Source organism: Nycticebus coucang, chromosome 11 (genome assembly GCF_027406575.1).
Source record: "Nycticebus coucang isolate mNycCou1 chromosome 11, mNycCou1.pri, whole genome shotgun sequence".
Lineage (NCBI taxonomy): Eukaryota > Metazoa > Chordata > Mammalia > Primates > Lorisidae > Nycticebus > Nycticebus coucang.
Window position 1 is genome coordinate 28,139,951 of NC_069790.1, and position 21,223 is coordinate 28,161,173.

General features: G+C 41.0%; 1 protein-coding gene and 1 long non-coding RNA gene across 2 annotated transcripts in view; one reads left to right on the forward strand and one right to left on the reverse strand.

The window, feature by feature from the left end:
• LOC128598170 (uncharacterized) overlaps positions 1–21,223 on the forward strand; it is a 40,537-nt gene that overhangs the window by 16,225 nt on the left and 3,089 nt on the right. The window contains exon 2 of the long non-coding RNA XR_008383595.1: positions 13,055–13,111. This is a non-coding gene — a long non-coding RNA (uncharacterized LOC128598170). The remainder of the gene's footprint in view (positions 1–13,054; positions 13,112–21,223) is intronic.
• CHN2 (chimerin 2) overlaps positions 17,769–21,223 on the reverse strand; it is a 452,170-nt gene continuing 448,715 nt past the window's right edge. Inside the window, exon 13 of the mRNA XM_053608457.1 lies at positions 17,769–19,565. Coding sequence (XP_053464432.1) covers positions 19,394–19,565 — 172 coding nt within the window. The 3' untranslated portion in view covers positions 17,769–19,393. The remainder of the gene's footprint in view (positions 19,566–21,223) is intronic.

Sequence of the window (21,223 nt, forward strand, 5' to 3'; positions counted from 1 at the left end):
CCTCTTTGAGAGATTGGGAGCATTTGAAGACTTTATCTTCAATGTCAGAAATCCTTTCTTCTGCTTGCTCCATTCTGTTGCTGAGGGATTCTACTGTATTTTTCATATCTTTGAGGGCTGTAAATTCTTGCTTCAGTGTGTCTAAGTCTTTGGTGGTTTTGTCTTTAAATTCGTTAAATTCTTGAGAAAACTTTTGAATTTCTCCTCGAATTCCTAATTCCATTTTATTAACCTTGTCTGCAATCCAAATTCTGAATTCGATTTCTGACATCTCAGCCAGTTGTTTATGAATGGGATCTTCAATCACATCTGCCGTATCTTTTCTTGGGGGGGTTGATCTATTCTGGTTATTCATGTTACCAGAGTTTTTCCGCTGATTCCGCCCCATGGTTATTTTACGCCCTTTGATTTTTCCCCTGGGGCTTTATCAAGGGCCCGTACAGTGTCGTGGCCTGAGAAACTGGGGCCCTGTCTTGTGTGGTGGAGCTAAGTGGTTCTGTCTTGTTTTCAGCTGGTTTCTGTTCGATCCTATTGCAACTTCTACTCTTGCTTGAAGTCTCAGCAGTGTGGAAAAATCAGCAATTAAGTCACCCTGCCTACCCCCCTCTGGCCCCAGTTCGAAAGGAGAATCAAACCTTCCTACAACTGCACACCCAGGACACCACCTGAAAAGTCATCAGTCTATTAGTTCAGTTCAAAAGGTCCAAATAGATTGTGTCAATCAGCACCTGTCTCGGGTGGGAGATTTCAAGAACTCTCTGGGAACTGGATCACAGGGGTCTGGTGACCTCTCTGATATGGCTTACTCCAGTGCTATGTGGAGTCAGGAGGAGCCACCTAGCAAATAGATCAGTCTGGGAAGGTTGATGTATCCTTCCCCACTTTGCCCCTCCGTCAGACCCAGTCACTGGTATCTCTGCAGATGGCTAACCCAGTTGCCTATGGTTAACAGATACTCCAGGGGTTTGCACCTGCCTGAATTGCAAGGAAGTCTGCCAGGCCCCTGCAGTCTGCCGCTATCTTTTTTTTTTTTTTTGTAGAGACAGAGTCTCACGGTACCGCCCTCGGGTAGAGTGCCATGGCGTCACACGGCTCACAGCAACCTCTAACTCTTGGGCTTACGCGATTCTCCTGCCTCAGCCTCCCGAGCAGCTGGGACTACAGGTGCCCGCCACAACACCCGGCTATTTTTCTGTTGCAGTTTGGCCAGGGCTAGGGTTTGAACCCACCACCCTCGGCATATGGGGCCGGCACCCTACTCACTGAGCCACAGGCGCCGCCCCACGTCTGCCGCTATCTTGCAGGAGGAGATTGGGCCTGACATCTTTGATGCAGGTGGTAGGGGGGGAGCTATTCACTCAGGCTTAGCCCCATCCCTGATTGATGTTGCTAACAGAACAGAACAGAAGAGACAACTTTGCAGGGTTCTGTCTCTGTTTCTGCTAAAATTACCTACAGAAGACGGGCTGTTCTGAGTTCAAACGTCTTTGCTGCTGGAGGTTTGTGTCCGATTACCTCTGTGAGTCGTCCCTGCCCTGGAAACTTCCCGGGTTTGTGAGCAGCATCAGGCAAGTCCTTTGCTCACTGGTGGCCTCCTCTGGTTACCCAGGGAGACAGGGGGTGTGGCTTCAGAATATCCAGAAGTGAGCCGTTTTGCTGTTAAGGAAAAAAAGGCTGTTGATTTGCCTCCAGGAACTGCTGCTCTGTTGTGGGCACCCAGCAGACCCTTTTCTCCTCTGTCTCATGCCCCATAGTCAGGACTGAGTGGCCACAGTTTATGTTCTGTCCACACCCCTCGAGAGATCTCCCAAGAATCTGGACTCCTGGGGGGCAGGCCCCCAGATCCCTGAGTGAGAGTTGGGTGGAGTGCTGAGAGCTCAGCGTGGAAGCTAGAGTTTCATTCAGTTTTATGCCTGGCTGTATTGTTGCCCGGGGAGGGCTGCTGCACCGTGCCTCAGGGAAGTGCCGCGAAGGCGTGACTCCCCCTCAGCCGAGTGCCCTCTCCTCACTCGTGTGTCTCAGAGTCAGCGCTGACCAGTCATGGCTCGGGCACTATGCACTCCCCTTGAGAAATCACCCAAGGATCCGAACTCCTGGGGGACAGGCCTCCAGACCTCAGTGAGTGGGAGGGGAGTGTTGAGGGTTCAGGGTTGCCGCCAAAAGATTTTTAAAGTTTTATATAGTTTTATGCCTGGCAGGAGAATGCCATGGCACCCTAGTAGGGGAGGTAGGTCCAGTTTTTAGAAGGTCTCTCCCGTGGAGTGTAGTGGGAGGGCCTTTAATTTCTGCCCATTTGTTTAATGTGGGGCTCTTAAGCCGGTCTCATGGGGGAGGGGGAGTCCCGCCCGCTTGGTGGTGGATTTTGTACCTTTTGTTTGCATCCTTGTGATCACAGCTTGCCTCAGCGGTGTTGGTGTGCGTTCTTCAACCTTCTCTCTTGGTGCGGCTCAAATCCACCAGGATACTTACTAAATTCCTGTCCCTTAACTCTCCTTCTGGATGGGAGCCTCTGTGGAAAGCTGGCTTTAGTCTGCCATCTTGTCTCTTCCCCCACAATTTCCTTCTTAATCTCATCTCTGACCCTGCTATCATTCAGCATAAGGTTATTTAACTTCCATGTTTTCGTATGAGTATGCAGATGCCTGTTATTACTGAGTTCAACTTTTATTCCATGGTGGTCTGAGAAGATGCAAGGAATAATTTCTATTCCTTTAAATTTACTGAGGTTTGACTTGTGACCTAAGATGTGATTGATTTTAGGAGTACGTTCTGTGGGCTGATGAAAAGTATGTGTATTCAGTTTTGTTGGGATGAAATGTTCTGTAGATGTCTGCTAGATCCAAATGTTGTATGGTTAGGTTTAAATCTAAAATTTCTTTGCTCATCTTCTTGCTGGAGGATCAATCCAACACTGCCAAAGAAGTGTTGAAATCTCTGACTGTTATGGAGCTGTGGGAAATCAAGGTGCTCATGTCTGTTAGAGTTTCTCTTATAAATTGAGGTGCATTCTGGTTGGGTGCATAGATATGAATAATTGAGATCTCATCATATTGAGTATTACCCTTAACAAATATGAAGTGACCATTCTTGTCCTTCCTTACTTTTGTTGGTTTAAAGCCTATTGTATCTGCAAATAAAATTGCAACACCTGCTTTTTTCTGATTACCATTTGTCTGAAATATGGGCGACCATCCTTTCACTCTGAGTCTGTATTTGTCTTTTGAATGTGACTCTTTGTATGCAACAAATATCTGGCCCGAGTTTTTGTATCCAGTCAGCTAACTTGTGTCTCTTTAGAGGACAATTTAAGCCATTCACATTAATGGAGAGTATTGAAAAGTCTGGTGAAATTTTGGGTATCGGGTTTTTCGAAAGTCCAGTGGACATTTTTAATCCTTTTGCCAGTGTGGAAGTTGGAGTTTGATCAAAAGTTTCTGAGTGAGTTTACTTTTGTGGTAGAGAATTGGGCTGGTCATTATGGAGGATAGGTCTGAGAATATCCTGAAGAGCTGGTTTGGTTATGGCAAATTTCTTCAACATATGAATGTCATTGAAGTATTCATTCTCCATCATAAATGAAACTCAGTTTAGCTGGATACAGGATCTGGGGTTGAAAGTTATTTTGGTTTAGGAGATTAAAAGTCAATGACCACCCTCTTCTGGCCTAAAAGTTTCAGCAGAGAGATCTGCAGTCATTCTAATATTCTCCCTTTGTAGGTAATGCATTTCTTATGTCTGGCTGCTTTCAGAATTTTCTTCTTCATTTAACTTTAGTGAAGTTAATTATGATATGCCTGGGGGATGTCACATTCAGATTGAGTCATGCTGGGGTTCTGGAACTGTCTGCTATCTGAATTTCACAATCTCTTGGAATGTCTGGAAAATTCTCTTTCATAATTTCATGGAGAAGGGCCTCTGTGCGTTGCGAGGCCACTTCATCACTTTCAGGGATTCCAATGAGGCAGATATTAGCTTTCTTCAAATTATCCCAGAGCTCTGTGAGAGAATGATCCATTTTTTCTCTCCATTTCTCTTCCTCTTTGATAGTTTGGGTGCGTTCAAGGCTTTGTCTTCAATGTCAGAAATCCTTTCTTCTGCTTGCTCCATGCTGTTACTGAGGGATTCTACCGTATTTTTCAGATCTTTGAGGCCTGCAAATTCTTGCTTCAGTGCATCAAAGTCTTTGGTGGTTTGTCTTTAAATTCGTTAAATTCTTGAGACAACTTTTGAATTTCTCCTTGAATTCCTAATTCCGACTTTTGATTTGCTGCTCGAATTTCTAATTCCAAGTTTTCCTCCATTTAATTAATCTTCTTTTCAATCCAAATTCTAAATTCGATTTCTGACATCTTGGCCAGCTGTTTATGAATGGGATCTTCAGTTACCTGTGCCATATCTTTCCTTTGTGGGGTTGATCTATTCTGGTTATTCATGTTACCAGAGTTTTTTCTGCTGATTCTGCCCCATGATTGTTTTACACCATTTGATTTTTCCCCTGGAGCTTTTTCAAGGACCTGTACAGTGCTATGGCCTGAGAAACTGGGGATCTGTTTCGTGTGGTTGGGCTAAATGGTTCTGTCTTGTTTTCAAATGGTCTCTGTCTGACCCTAGTGAAACAGTTACTCTGGGTTGAAGTCTCAGCTGTGGAGAAATACCAGCAATTAAGTCACCCCAGCCCCCATAGACAACAATTGGAAAAGGAAAATCAAACCTTCCTACAACCACACAACCAGGGCACCACCTGAATAGTCCTTGGGCGATTGGCTTAGTTCAAAATTTCCAAATCAATTGTCTCAGTCAGCATCTGTTTCAGGTGGGAGAGTTTAAAAGGTCTTTGGCAACTGGATCGCAGTGGTCTGGTGACTACTCTGATATGGCTTGCTCTAGGGCTCCGTGGAGTCAGGAGAACCCACCCAGTAAATAGATCAGTCTGGGAAAGTTAATGCCTCCTTCCCCACCTTGCACCTCTGTCACACCCAGTCACTGATAGTCCTGCAGGGCTTTGACCCAGTTGCCTGTAGTGAATAGATACTCCAGGGGTTTGCACCTGCCTGAATCACAAGGAAATCTTTTTCTGCTCAGCCAGGCCACTGCACTCTGCTTCTATCTAGCAGGGGGAGGTGAGGCCTGACTGTCTCGGGCACTTGATGGAGGCTGTGGGGTGTTCACTCAGTTCCAGCTCTGCCCCTGATTGATGTTACTGACAGAACAGAAAACTTTGCGGGAATTTGTTTCTGTCCCTGCTAAATTCCCCTGCAGAAGAGAAGCTGTTTTGAGTTCCCGGAGCCTGCGCCTCAGGCCCTGTCTTTGCTCCTGCAGGTTTGTATTTGGTTACCTGTCAGTTCTAGCTTCCTGTCTTCCTTTGTCTATAGGCTGACGATCCCCTGAGGGTCGGGTGCATCTTAGGCTCAGTAAAGCTGTCCTCTGGGTCAGTCCTGCCCTGGGAACTTCTCCCACTGTGGGAGGGACTGTGCTAAATCATCTTCTCCCTGGACCAGTATCCTTCAAGAATTCCAAGCAGCAAGTGAGCTGGCATTTTTAGAACTTTCCCTACATATCTGGCAACCAAGCTAAGAATGCTTACCACTTGAATCTAAAATTTTTATTTCTCTCATGCAAAGCCACTGTCATTTGTTGCCTTATAGAAAGGACAGCAGCCTGGGTAGTTACATGTCCTGCCTCCCAGCCACAGATGTGTGACCATGATGCCTCTTCAGATGTCTCTTCACCAGGTTCTCAGCCTCAGCTGTCTCTTCACCACGTTCTCAGAGAAGGTGGTCCCTGTTTTTACTGGTCCTTCTCACCATGAGTGCCAGCCTGCTCTAGGTATTGTGTGCTGGTGTGTTCACAGGTCTTTAGCTCAATAGACCAGAAGACGGAAAGAGAGCCCCTGGGAGGGCTTAGGTGTGAAAAGGACCCAATTCGGGTTGGGTCATCCTAATAGAGATAGATGTTGGCAGGGTGGGGTTTGGAAGCCAGAGTTGTGAAGAGGGTTTAATGAAGCCTGTAGGAGGCAGTGGTGTGTACAGGAAGCTCAGGTAGGAGATCTCCAGTGGGAGATCTCCAGAAGGAAAGAACATGGGTCCCTGATGAGTATGGAGCTGCCATGTCAAACCCGCACCACCCACTTGGGATTTTATATGAGCAAGAAGAAAGCTTTTATTTTGTTTAATCAATTGCAATTTGGGTTTTATGCTACTTGTAGCTGAACCTAATTCCAATCTTATTCAAGCTATTTCAGAGAACAGCAAAATAGAGAAATCTTTGTAATTCCTCTTATGAGACGAACAACTGAATAGGGACTATTCAAGCAAAGACACTTTCACTTATGAAGCTTGATGAAAAAGTGTAGAAAACAAAAGTAAAGAAAAGAGATAAGAGCATGTTAAGAGACTCTGTTAGAGCACCATATACAACCAAGTGAAAAATTCCTTAGGAGTATAATTGTGACTTAACATTAAGAAATATATTTATGTAATATACTAAGTTAATAGGCTAAAGGAGAAAATATGACCTAAAGATCATCTTAAGAGATTTCAGGAAAAAAAATTAATAAAACACCACCATCTGTAATTTTTTTAAAATAAAAATGAGGTTATAGGTCTAGAAGCAAGGTTTCCTACCACAAAGGGTATTCATGTAGACTTTTCTTTGGATGATAGGAGAATCACTTGAGAAGCTTGGTAAAAATACAAAGTACTAGGTATTTTGCTTTTTCAAAAGACCTGGCTGGCATCTGTGGTTTTTTTTAGTTATCCAAGTAATTCTGACAGGTGCCAAATTTGAGAATCACTAGTGTTGAAATTATAATAAACATCATATTTAATGGTAAAACTTCAGATATTTTCTCATTAAAGTCAGAAATGAGTTGAGGATGGCTGCCTTCATCTCTGGAGGTACCAACTATAGCAGTAAGATAGGAAGAAGAAATAAAAGCCTGGCATGGTGGCTCACACCTGTAATTGTAGCAATCATAGCACTCTAGGAGGCTGAGGTGGGAGTTTGAGACCAGCCTGATCAAGAGCAGAGTGAAATCCTTTCTCAACTAAAAGAAGAAAGAGAAGGAGAAATAAGAATTAATTATATATGAATTTTAGGATTTTTTTTCAATTTCTGTCAAGAATGTCACTGGCATTTGTATAGGGGTTGCATTGAGTCTGTAACAATATTTAACAATATTGTAGAATATGTAGACTTCTCTGGGTAGAGTGGTCATATATTATTCAATTTCTTTCATCAATGTCTTATAGTTTTCCTGTTTTTTGCCGCCAGTTCTCATACTTTTTACATTTTATTTTTTAAGTGACACACAATAATTGTACACGTTTATAGGACACATCATGATGTTTCATTGCATATAATGCATAGTGATCAGATCAAGTGATTGTCACATCCATTATCCAAAGAAAAGCAAATATGTACCTTGAAGAGACATTGGCATCCTCATGTTTATTGCAGCACTATTCACAATAGTCAAGATACGGAGTCAACCCAAATGTCCAACAACAGGTAAATGGATTAAGAAAACTTGGTTTGTATACAATGAAATCCTGTTATTTGTGGTAACATTGATGGAACTGGAGGACATCAGGAACAGAGAACTAAACACTGAATGTTCTCACCAGTACGTGGAAGCTAAGAAAAAGTGGATCTCACAGACTTCAAAAGTACAACAGAACAGATGGAGGCTGAAAAGGGTGGGGGGAGGTAAGCAGAGGGAGATATTGTTAAAGAATACAAACTACAGATAGGAAGAATAAATTCTGGTGTTCTATAGCACTGCAGGATATATTATTTTAATATATAAAAGAAAGATACTGAATGTTTCCAACACAAAGAAATGATAAATGTTTGAGGTAATGGATGAGAGTTCAACAAGGTTTCTGGAGATAAGACCATAATATATAAATAAACAGATTCCTAACATTTGTAACTATACATTAGAAAGTAAATTAGAAATAAAAAATCCATTCATAAGAGTGACAAAACCTTTAAAGTATTTAGAAATATATATTATAAGATACAGGCATAAACTTTGTGTAGGAAATTATAAAACCTTTTGAGGGATACCTAATTAAAGAACTCTACTGTATTTGTGAAGGCAGACATCTATTCTTTCCAAAGATAGAAATCAAATACTATTCTTCCCAAAATCTGAGTAGGTTTTGTTTGTGTTGGAGGATGGGGAAGACTAGTTTAGGTGGTTCTAGAATTGATATAGGAGAGAAAATAACTAAAAACAAAGACAAATTCGAAGAACGGAAATTGGAATAAGATTTCAGAACTTATTATAAAGTAGTAAAAATTAAGATAGTATGGTATTGGTGTAGTACTAAACAACATAACTAATAGGTCAGAATAGAGAGTCAGTCCAGAAACAGACCTAGGCAATTGTGGAAATTCCATCATGACAAATTGAGAGACCCTTCTCCTTTTGGAAAGGATGATCTATTTCAGAGCTGTCCAGTAGAAATATAATGTGAGCCCCACTTGTAATTTAAACTTTTTTGGTAGCCACCATTTCAAAAAAGTAGAAAGAAACAGGTAAAGTTTAATAACATATTTCGGTACCAACTACCCAAAATATTATTATAACATATATTCATCATAATTAAAATTATCGACAAATTTTACATTCTCTGTACTAAATCTTGGAAACCCAGTATGTATTATACACTTAAAGTATATCTGGATTTGGATAGGTTACATTTCAAATGCTCAATAGCTACATGTGCCTAGTAGTTACAATATTGGACAGAACACTTCTGTTCAATAAAGGGCATTAAGATAATTTGTTATCTACATAAGAAAAAAAATAGATTCCTACCTTGCACTATAATCCCAGACATAAGTGTTGAAAATATAACTTGGATGCTTTTATAAAAAATATAGTATCTTCATGATTTGGGGGTTAGGATGAATTTTACAAGTAAGACGCATAAAGCAAAAACAATAAAGGAAAAGACTGATCACTTACGCTGGGAGTAGATAGGCACAATGCAAGTCACTGATAAAGAAATAGTCTTGCCTGGCATGGTTCTGGCATTCTGGGAGGCTGAGGCAGGTGGATTGCTTGGGTTGAGGAGTTCGATACCAGCCTGAGCAAGAGTGAAACCCTATCTCCAAAAAACCCCCCAAATAGCCAGGTGTTGTTGTGGGCACCTGTAGTCCCAGATATTCAGGAGGCTGAGCTCTTGCGTGAGCCCAAGAGTTTGAGGTTGCTGTGAGCTATGATGCCATGGTACTCTACCAAGGGTGACAAAGTGAGATGAGAGAGAGAGAGAAAGAAAGGAAAGAAAAGAAAAGAAAAGAAAAGAAAAGAAAGAAAGAAAGAAAGAAAGAAAGAAAGAAAGAAAGAAAGAAAGAAAGAAAGAAAGAAAGAAAGAAAAAGAAAGAAAGAAAGAAGAAAGAAAGAAAGAAAGAAAGAAAGAAAGAAAGAAAGAAAGAAAGAAAGAAAGAAAGAAAGAGAAAGAAGGAGGGAGGGAGGGAGGGAGGGAGGGGGAGAGAGGGAGGGAGGAAGGAAGGAAGGAAGGATAGATTAGCTGGGCATTGTTGTGGCAGATCCCAGCTACTTGGCTGAGGCAGGAGGATCACTTGAACTTAGGAGTTTGAGGTTACTGTGAGCTAGGCTGAGACTATGGCACTCTAGTCTGGGCAACAGAGTGACACTCTATATGACAAAAAAAAAAAAAGAAAAAAAAAGAATTCCAACAAATCAGCAGGTAGAAAGAAAGAACTCAATAGAGAAATGCTAAAAGTTATGAATATCTAATTCATAGAAGAGACATTAAACAGTCATTTAATGAAAAAGAGTGCTCAACTTCAATGGCAATCAAAGAAATGCAAATGGAAACAAAAATATCATTTTATACCAGCAGATTAGCAAAAATATTTGAGCCTGATAATGCTGTGTTGGTAAGGATACAGAGAGTGGGAATTCTCAAATACTGCTGAAGAGTGTATAAACTGGCCTTGTCACTTTGAGGAGTGCCCAGTAAAGTGAATGAGCCTCCTCTGTGCCCTACAGTCCCACTCCCAGCACTTGCATTTGTTAACAAAAACACTCAGGGATGTTCTGTTTTCAATAGAAAAGAAGGAAACAACCTAAATACCTACTCATAGCAATAGCAATAGGACACCTTACGTAATAAAATATTTTAGAACAGTTAAAATGGATAAAGTCAATTTCTATGTATCACTATGGTTACTTTTCAAAAACATCACATGGAGGAGAATTAAAAGTTAGGCATAGAATTATAATATAGAGGATAACATGTCTCTAAAACATGGCATATATTGAACATATGCAATAAACATGCTGAGGAATGGAGGAGAAGGAAGGAGAATGGGATGAAGTCCTTTATTTGTGAATTTTAAAATTGTTTTAATGCAATGCAAACTTTAGATGCAAAGATGTAAAGATTTTAAGGAGCTGAATGGTGGAATCACTTGTATGTTCACAGGGACCTTGGCTATGAGTAGTAGATCCCATGCTAGCTGGCTTAAGCAGAAGGAATTTGTTACAGAACATTGGGTAGCTTACTAAATGTGGATCTCAGGAATAATTTGGATTTGTTGACAGTATTCAAAGACAGAGTGGATGTGACTGCCTAGGGAGAAAGTAGGTGAGAAGCAGCCTTGGAGAGCACACCAGGGAGTGGCACATCACAGAGGGAGCATGGGCAGAGGAGCCTGAGCAGAGGATGCAGGAGAGGGTAGTATGGAGGGGTGAGGCTGTGTGACAGTGCCTCCACCCCTGCTTCTGTGTCATCTGGCCTCTGTGATATCCCCATGAGATTGTAGTCGAGTGGGCAGGCATTAATTTTCATGTTTCAAAGGAGAGAAACCTGAAGCTCAGAAATGTTAAAAGCCTTGATCTATGATTAAGCCAGGTCTTGTGGCTCAACATCAAGGGCCCTGGGAGGAATACCATGCTCTTTCCACCATATCACTCAGCAAGGGACAGGTGCGGCTTGGCTTCCAAAGTCACTGGTCAGTAAGTGGTTGAAATTCCTGTCACTCTCTCATTTGCTAGGCAGCAATAGTGATCATGCCTTAAAACTTTGAAGAAAGGATACTAATGATCTAACCTTTCTCACAAATATTTACTATAGATTTTTTTTTTTTAGAAAAGCATTTGCTTCTTAGTCTGTGCTCCAAACTCTATGAATAGAGCGCCATCCACAGATTGCTCTAAGCCTCATGGTAACTTCATGGACTAGGAGCTGGTATTAGTGCATTTTAATGATAAGGAAATGGAGGTTTAAAAAGTCAAGTAACTTTCCATAAGCCACGCTATTAGACAGTGATGGAGTCAGGATTTAAACAGCGGGCTATCTCGACCCAGCGCCCAACCTTCTCATATCTATATGGCACTAGATTCTAGCCAAGTAAAGCTACTGTTCTGTGTAACCTGCAGTTGAACTAACTAGAGATCTAGGTCTTTTTCAGGTTCTTCCAGCCAAAACATTTTGAAGCTTAATCATTCCTACTGGATGAAAAAAGAAAGAATATGGTGAAGATATTCTCAGTCTGAGGGAAAAGCCCTTGTTTAAAGCAAAAGCTACAAAATGTTCAGATGTTTTAGGCATAGCTCTAAATAATGGACAAAAGTCAATGTGAATTTTCAGATTCCTCTGCTTTTGCAATTATTCCCCTCCCCTACAGCACTCAAATGGAACACTGGAGTACAATATTTGTAGAAGGAATATGCTATTAAATTAGAAAAGCTTGGGGTGGCTACTGTGTGTTAGTAGGCTGGGGTAGGGTATGAACAAAGCAGATCAGATTCCTCCCTCATGAAGCCTGTAGTTTATATTAGGGATAGAGTAGGTACTATGGTGATGGACCCATGGAGACTTTGGTCATGGAGGGAGGGTTGTGAGTATGTGGAAAGTTTTTTGCTTACAGATTCTGAGAAACTGAACCACCCCCACAATGCTACAAACCTGTTGCCCCTTTCTTTGCTAATGAACCTTAATTATTTTCTGGTATCCAAATACTTTAAGTTGGATCCATCCCCAGATCAGGTATAATCCCTGATATTTCTAAATCACCATTTCTGAAACTTTTGCTTTGGAATTGCTCCCTGATTTAGTGAGTTGGGTAAGAGAACTGGCCTTTTAAACAAGTCCCAGGTGATGCTGATCAAGGCATCTCACTTTGCGAACCCCTGATCTAAACTAACCTTGGTGGTCTCATTCCCCTGATTAGCGACTGGGTTAGGCACCAACATGCAGTGCTATTCTCACCAACGGGAGAGGTTTTATGTTGGGGGTCCCCTGGGATAGTTTTCCTTGCTGTTAAACAGGGCACACAAGAAGAGACAGGCACTGTCTTGGTGGTCCTTGCAGCCTCCTTCTTTTGACTATATGAGTCAAAGCCTGAGGAAAATGTCAGTAAGCTGAGGATAGGAAAGTAGAAAGATAGCACTGACTTTGGAGATGGTCTCTATTTGGATTTCTTGTTGAGATAATAGATGTACTTATCATTTAAATCCTTTACATCAGAGTTTTATGTGCAGCAGAAACTTTCCTGACTGGCAAACATACTGCTTCTTATAGGTTAATGATTGTCTCATTATTAAAAGTCAGTAATCTATGCTCAAGAAGTAGTCTACATGGGCTGTTGGAATGATAGTGACTTTGCCACACTGGGATTGTGTGTGAGGTGGGAACTGCTTACCTTGATGAAACTATTGGTCCATTAAAATCTCCTGGGTTTTAGCAGCAACCACTGGAAAAGAACCTTGTGCCCTTGTCTCTTAACACACATATATATCACTCTCACACACATGCTTACTATTGACCAGTTGGTACTAAATTATTGGTCTAATGAAGTCTCTTTTTGTCCTGTGCCTGTGATTTTGATAGCCCCATGTTACACTTGACAGGATCTCCTGCTCCAGGCCTGTGGCTTCACATCCTCCAAATCTGCCAGTTAATGGACTAACCTTAACTTGACCCCCTCTTTCACTGCCCCCAGACAGGGGATTGGTTTTGGAAGGATGGGCCTGTGTATGATAATTAACACTTGTGTATTCCTATATTTTCAGTTTTCACATTCAGGATCTCAGCATATTCTTAGAAGAACTCTCAAGAAGTAGGGGAGGGTAAGTATTCTGTTATTATATCCATTTTCAGATTAGGGTTAGAACCAAGATTATACCCATTTTACAGATTAGGAGATAGGAACCAATAGGTATGTTTGATAATGAGTGACCAAGAATATGTTCCAGTAATACCTGCTTAACTTTTGAAAGAGATTTTGAAGTACATAATAAGGTTATATTATTTTTGGCAACAATGAAAAATTTTCTCCAATAAATTATTTACTATACATACCAAGTTTATAAGCCTATGGAATGAGAGTTTCACCTGTTTTTCTGAGCCACGTTTGACTACAGGTTTTATCTTCTTTCTTCATCCCATTTGCTCCTTAAGGTTTAACAACCCACCTTTCACATGTCCCCACTGAACATCATTGCTAAGTGATCAGTGACTTGAGTTGCCATGTCCAGAGGGAACTGGGGACCTTGTCACCTTCAGCAGCATTTGGCCCTGGTGGACCTCTGACCCTTGAGTTCTTCCTTCCTCTCCTTTCCTCTTACATCCAGACTCCCTGCCTCCTCCGCTGGCCATTCCTGGTCTTTCTGAAAAATTCTCTAACTTTGTCTGGTCCTTTGATATTCTTATCCAGGGTTCCTTTCTTGGTTCTCTGTAATTCTGTTGTCCATGCCCTCTGACTGGGTCATATCTGCCAGCTCCTCTCTCCCTTTTAAGCTCCAAAGCCACGTGTCAAAACATCTACCTGACATTTCCCCCTAGAGAGTTGTTGCATTAGTCAGCACAGAAACTGAAACCATGACTTCACTTGACTGAACCTGCCCCCCTGCTCATTTTCCTAAATATTCATTTTGTTACAAAAACCAGAAATAGGGATATCATATGTGACTATTTCCAATTTTTTAAAATCCTGGCATCAAATCAATAAATTCCAACAGTCTTCCAATAACTTTCCTGTCCATGCCTTCTTCTCCATCCCTCCTGCTGTGAACCAAGTTTAGGTTGTCATTACCTACGACAGCTTCCTGATCAGCTTCTGTGTCTGGACATCCTCTGGTCTGTCCTCATGTGCCACCTGACAGATCTAAGTTTGAATGTTCTAAGATTGTACTTGTGCTTAGCACATGAGGTTCCTTATGCTGTTATATGGGCATGCTTATTTAATCTCAGCTCCCCACCCTTCCCCTCACACTTCATGCTCTGATTCAACCAAGCTCTCTAGAGTTGTCTGAACCATTTGTTCTTTCACGTGTTGATAATTGGCAACCTCCTATGTTCTCTGCCTGGGGAAGCCAGGTAGAATCTTGCAGGGAAAGTGGCTGTTGAGTTGAGCCTTGCAGGATGAGTAGGGGTGTGGACTGCAGGTGGTATCCAGGGGTCTTGATTTCAAGGGTTTGTACTTTTGTGGGAGACAGCTCTATACACAATTGTAATACGTTGTGATGCACAGAATTAGAAGTATGTACAAACTAGTAGCACAAAGGAGGTCTTTGAGTATGATAAAATTATTTTAAGTCAACTTAGGGAAAAGAAAAATGATACTGACCATCTTAGTCCATTCAGGCCACTGTACCAAAATACTATAAACTGGGTGGCTTATAAGTGACAGAAACTTACTGATCGCAGTTCTGGAGGCTGGGAAGTCCAAGACCAAGGAGCTAGAAGATCTGGAATCTGATGAGGATCTGCTTCCTGGTTCACAGTCACCTGCCAACTCTGTCCTTATATGGTGGAAGGAACAAGTGGGCTCTCTGGAGTCTCTTTCATAAGGTCACTAATCCCATTTGTGAGAGCTCTATCCTCATGACTCAATTACCTCCCAACCTCCCCTCCGCCCACAATACCATTTCAGTAGGGATTGACACATTCAGGCCACAGCACTGGCTCATTTACATTAATAAAGCATCTAACTAAGCAAACATCTCCCAGGCACTGGTGCCTTGCACACAGCAAAATAAATCTACATGGAAAAATAAATATATGAGAATATGGTGAAGCAAAACTGCAGATGGAGGAGAGTGTATTTGAACTGCATCATGAGATCTTCTATATTTGATTACATTAAAATGGACCTCATTTATCCTTTTCTGTGGAGCTCTGGAAAACTGTGGTTGGGTCCTCCCTGGTATTTCTCTGCTCTGTGTCCTTGGTTGCTCTTTTTACTTAATCCTGTGTTTTCAGTTGTTATCTTCAGTGGGTCACTCCCAGCTGGTACCTCCAGCCCTTCTGTTTTTTTTTTTTTTTTTTTTGAGACAGAATCTCACTTTGTCACCTTCGGTAGAGTGCTGTGGCATCACAGCTCACAGCAACCTCCAACTCCTGGGCTTAGGTGAGTCTCTTGCCTCACCCTCCCGAGTAGCTGGGACTACAAGTGCCCACCACAATGCCTGGCTATTTTTTTGTTGTAGTTTGGCCTGGCCGGGGCCGGGTTTGAACCCACCATACTCACTGAGCCACAGGTGCTGCCCTCCAGCCCTTCTGTTAATGCAATTTCTTCTGAACACCGTTGTTTGAACATGTCACAGCTATCTCCATTTTGTCATGTCCACAATGGAACTTGTCACCTTCCTTATGTCTTCTATCTTTTCCCAATAGTTCTTCTTTTTGTGTCTTTCATTTCCATAAATGTTATCCAGTTGCCAAATTAAGTAATGTGGGAGTCATCTTTGATTCCTCAATCCAGTCTGTGACCAAACTTTTTCAACTCTACTTCCTAAATACAGCTCAGTTGTTTTCTCTGCCTTGCAGCTGCCTGGGGCAGGCTGCCACCATCTCAGTCCTGCATTAGAACAGTGCACACCAGACTCCCTGTCTCTACCCTTGGCTACTCCCACCTGCTCTCATAGTCTCTGACAGTTCTGCAATCAAGTCAGTCATTCTTCAAAAATGTAAATCAGATTGTGTTATCCCCCCCTTGAAACCCACTAGTATAATGTGATGCCCTGCATTGTATCTGGGAACAGGAAAAGGATATTAGTTAAAAAACTCATGGACTCCGAATGAAGCCTGAAGTTCAGTTAATAGTAATGGTCCATTGTTCTTAGTTTTGATAAATGTCCTGTGATTATGTAAAATGTCAGCATTAGTAGAAACTGGGTGAAGCATATACAGGAACTTTCTGTTGTATGCTTGAAACATTTTTGTAAATATAAAACTATCCCATAATTACAAAAAAATTATTAGCTTCTATTCTGCTAAATTAGAGTTCAAAACCCTTAACGTTTCAGCTTTCTCTCCTGCTAGACTGAACTTATTATTTAATTCTTTTAGGGAGATAAGCCTTCTCAGTGTCTCCAGGCATGCATTGTCTGGTAGTCAATAGATAATGAATGCTTGGTAAATATTAGCTGAAAATTAATGAATGGAACAATTTTAAATTAAAAGACTATAAATCAGGAATTGATAGAACTTGGGAATTTGTAAGCTCCCGGAGTGGGTTTTCAGCGGGAGTCGAGACAGCCCAAGCGATCCTTCACTTGTACGGTGAGCTTCCTTCCCGTGCCTCCTTCACTGCCTTTCTCTTGGCCACATCTCTGTCTCCCTGTGCCCTTCTAAGCTACTATTTTAGAATTGTGCTCCAGTCCCCTCCCAGCTGTGGAGAACCAGGTCATCTGAAATGCCCATTTATGTCAGCTGGAGAAAGAAAAGCAGTCTCCCTGCATCCTCACCACTGTTTTTTTCTCATCCACCCTGCCCTGCCCCACCTCCCACAACCTTCGTGGACCATTTAACAGTGGGTTTCTGCAAACAGTCCTGCTTCCTCTACCAGGGGTCCTCAAACTTTTTAAACAGAGGGCCAGTTCACTGTCCCTGAGACCGTTGGAGGGCCGGACTATAGTTTAAAAAAAAAAAAACTGAACAAATTCCTATGCACACTGCACATATCTTATTTTGAAGTAAAAAGACCAAAATGGGAACAAATACAATCATACTGCCTTATGTGGCCCACGGGCCGTAGTTTGAGGACCCCTGTGACAGTCTAACTTGCCAATTATTCTAACAGCAGGAATTTCAAGCCAGATAAGGGGAGCCACGTCAGGCCGCCAGATGGTGGGGAAGAGAGGTCTGGGTGAGCAGCCTTAGGACTAAAGCAGGGTAGAGGGGATCAAGTGTTAGAATCACATTTGAGAAAAGGAGTCAAGTGAACCTCATTACCTTTTACAGATCCCTGTTATACTATCCCTCAGTTACTTGGACTTGGGACACATCCTTTCCTTTTCATGCTTTTACCATCCCTGCTCCCCCCATGTTGTAGCCTTTCCCTTTCTAAGTCATCAACGCTTAAAAATATAATAATGAGAAATAACGATGACTAATTACCTTAGACTGTAAATTTAAGATGTGACAATCAGAATATTATTCACGGTTTTTCAGAGGAGCAAACTTCCCAATGTTATATGCAGTCAGTAATAAATATGTGGATCTGAAATTTGAACTTGGGGCTTTCTACCTCCAGAATTCTTGTCCTGCTACCCTGCAAGCAGCCTTGCAACTCTAGCTGGGCTGAAAGTGAAGGGGGAATATTAGGATCTGAGTCTTCTAGGTCTCTAGAAGGCAGAGGGAGCAGGGACTCCCTGGAATGCTCCTGCTTTCTCATCGTGTTTCAGTAAGGAGAGAAAATCTTTCCCCCAAAACTGAGAACAGAGTTTCCCCCACCCCTGCCCTTCTTTCCCCACACAACTTTCTTGTACATACTTCACAAGGATAGACAGAAGAGTTTAATAATACATGTAATGCTTTTCCTTCCGTTTACACTATCATAAATTACAAAGTATTGTCACTTCACAAAATAAATCCATTTCCAGATAATTTTTTGACAATATCAAGAAATACAGAAGCTACAATGAATAAATGTATGCAGTTGGGAGGGAGGATCACAGCAGAGAAGAGACTAAGCTATTTTGACCCCTGTGTGCAGCAGAGTCCATTAGCATAGCCCTTGGGACTGTCCAGGACAGTGGTCACACTCTGTCCCTCCTGTCAGCTGCACTTGACACAGCCATTCTTTTATGGTCACTTCAAAACAAGACTAGTGAGCAATTATGTTAATTATCTCAAATAATCAGGAAATGACATTGTAGTTGGATTAAAAAAAAATCTAAGATTTACAGTTTGGGGTGTTTTAAATATTTCATTTATGTTACAAAATATAGGAATCTTGGTGTGAGAGCTCATGCTAAGATAAACATAATCAAAAGGATGGAACTGTAGTCAGAAAGTCAGATTAAATTACTATCCATACAGAGCTACTTTGAGGAATAATTGGTAAAAATCAACTTTATTCATTCTCACTTTTTAAAATAGGCTTGTTTACAAAACAAAAATGAAAAAAAAATTCAACAATTATTCTGCAGATTTGCTGTTCACCAGTACAGAAATGTAGCAAAAGTAAACTGCCATTAACAGAAGAATTCAGAGGGCCTAGCTAAAAAGAAATGAGGAAAAGTGCTAACTTTTTACATAGCTCAGATACATCCAGTGTCCTTAAATCATTTTTTATAAAGCTAAGACATTCTGTGGTATGAATAATATGGAGCAACTCCAGCCAATTACAAAACCTACTTTGGAAAGTCATAAAATTTTTATGGAAAGCAAACTTGTGGATGTTTCAGACCATCCTACGATTGCTATAAACACATACCATACAATAGCAGAATGCCAGTGCTTAAGAGCAAGAACTATCAAAAGCAAGAATGCACGGGGCAGGTGAAATTTCATCGGAAAGCACTGATGAGGACAGAGGTATTTCAAGATAATACTGCATTCATGGTCAACATTTTTAGGGCATCATAGCAAGAATGTAGGACAGGGCACACAGAGTAATAATCAATGCACTGCATTGAGTTCTATTTGCTAAAATAAAATAACATTCTTGCAAGTAAAATAAAAATACATTTTACAATATAGGTTTCATTTAACATTTAACAGATAAAATTGTCTTCTTTTTATAAGTGGAAAATGTATACCTGTATCAAGTACCTTTATGAATTAAGCTCTTGTTACTGCTAAAGACTGAACTTTAAAGGTCTACATTATTTTTTTAATAAGTTAAAGAAAGATTTATTAATCACTCTTCCAGCAAAACAGACACACATACGAGGCACAGCAGAAGACCCAAGGTGAGGGGTTTTTCTCACCCTCACACTTGTCATTCTCATGTGGAAAAGGCTCGTGTCTATGAGACACAGTACCTGACTTGGCAATCCACTGTGGTCCAGGAAATTCTGTCGCTTGTTTGAAAAACAAATCAAATGTATGAAATGTTTTTATTCCTTTAGCTTTATCAACTTAGATGGGGCTGAGGCTATTCAGCTCATTTCCCTGATGGATTAAAACAAAACATCTTCATTTTCGATTAGAATCTGCACAATGAGCTTTTGGTACCGCATGTCGTGGAGGGTGGTCAGGGTGCTGTCCTCAGGGGGCCTCATCAAGGTGGGCCCAAATACGATCCCCAGATTTTCGGCATTCATTAAATTGTCCTTTTCATTCTTAGTAACCCTGTAACACACATACACACAAAGATATTATGTATGCGTGCAGATGAATTTACATACTGATCTGATACTTAAGTCCCAAGAGCATCTTTGGTTTGGGACCAAACCAATTTTCGGGAGAAAATTGAGAATCAGAATGGTGGAAAGGGATTTTAAAAGAGGTAATTTTTTCATTTTTTTTTCTTTTCAAATTGTTGACAATGCTTTCAGTCAGTGGATATAAATTACTTATATGCATCAAGTATGAACACAGTTTTTTAAATTAGAGAATTATTCCTCTTTGTTCTGCATACCAAAGAGTGGAGATCTGAGGGCAGATTCCCTGTCTGCTGACAGGACTCCCGCCAGAGGAGAAAGGCTGCCAGTAGAATGGGCTGCCATGAATTTAGGAAGAGCCAGACTGATATCATGGGACAGGCAGGAATGTGGCCAAACCGCAAGGCAGTTGGACATTAGTTCTCACAGGATGATGTCTGGAATGGTAATTATGGTTGAATTAAAAATCATTATTTCAGGGCCGCACCTGTGGCTCAAAGGAGTAGGGCACTGGTCCCATATACCAGAGGTGGTGGGTTCAAACCCAGCCCTGGCGAAAAACTGCAAAAAAAAAAAAAAAAATCATTATTTCAACATCCAGATAAGAATTGCAGGGTCAGTGCTTGTAGCTCAGCGGCTAGAGTGCCAGCCACATACACCAGAAGCCAGTTTGAACCCAGCTCAGGCCTGTCAAACAACAATGACAACTACAACCAAAACATAGCCAGTTGTTGTGGCAGGTGCCTGTAATCCCAACTACTTGGGAGGCTGAGGCAAGAGAATTGCTTAAGCCCAAGAGTTGGAGGTTGCTTTGAGCTGTGATGCCACAACACTCTATACCAAGGGTGACATAGTGAGACTCTGTCTCAAAAAAAAGAATTGCAGAGCATCCAAGAATGAAATTCATACTTCAAAGTTGGCTTCATATCTTTCTAGTAGAATAAAATGAAAATCTCCCTGATTTTTGCTTTCACAAATTCAGGTTTTAGAATATTTACAATAAATGTAAAAGGGAGTAGGTTCTCCAGAGAGCAAAATATAATTAAAATGTGTTCAGGTTTTAAACAAAAGGCCATCCTTTTGTGTTTATTTCCTTAGAGCTCATTAGGAGTAGCCATTTAGCATTATTTTAGGAAGGTCAAATCATCATTTTGGATCATTTTCACCCTACAAATCTACAATGGTAGGAGAGTATATTCTTCATTATCAAAGTACTCACTTCTCCCTATGAAATCAGACACTGCACCTGACCAAACAAGATGATTAGAAAACCCACCACATTGAAAACATGAAATTTGGCATTTAAGATTCAGCTGGGAGATGTCAACATTTTTTCTGATAATGGTACTTTGCCTTCCAAATTGTAACAATTGGACATTGACCACAAATCCCCAACAATAAAAAAATAAAATAAAAAAAGAAAATGCCATGAAGGCTATGTTAACCAGTTCAGTGAAAATATTTCAGACTGTATATGGAACCAGCACATTGTACCTCACGATTGCATTATTGTACACAGCTATGATTTAATAAAATAATAAAATTAAAAAAAGAAATGTTTTATAGCTAATTAAAAGCTGGGTATGACACTCACAGTTTATTACTTATCCAAAAATTACTTGTACT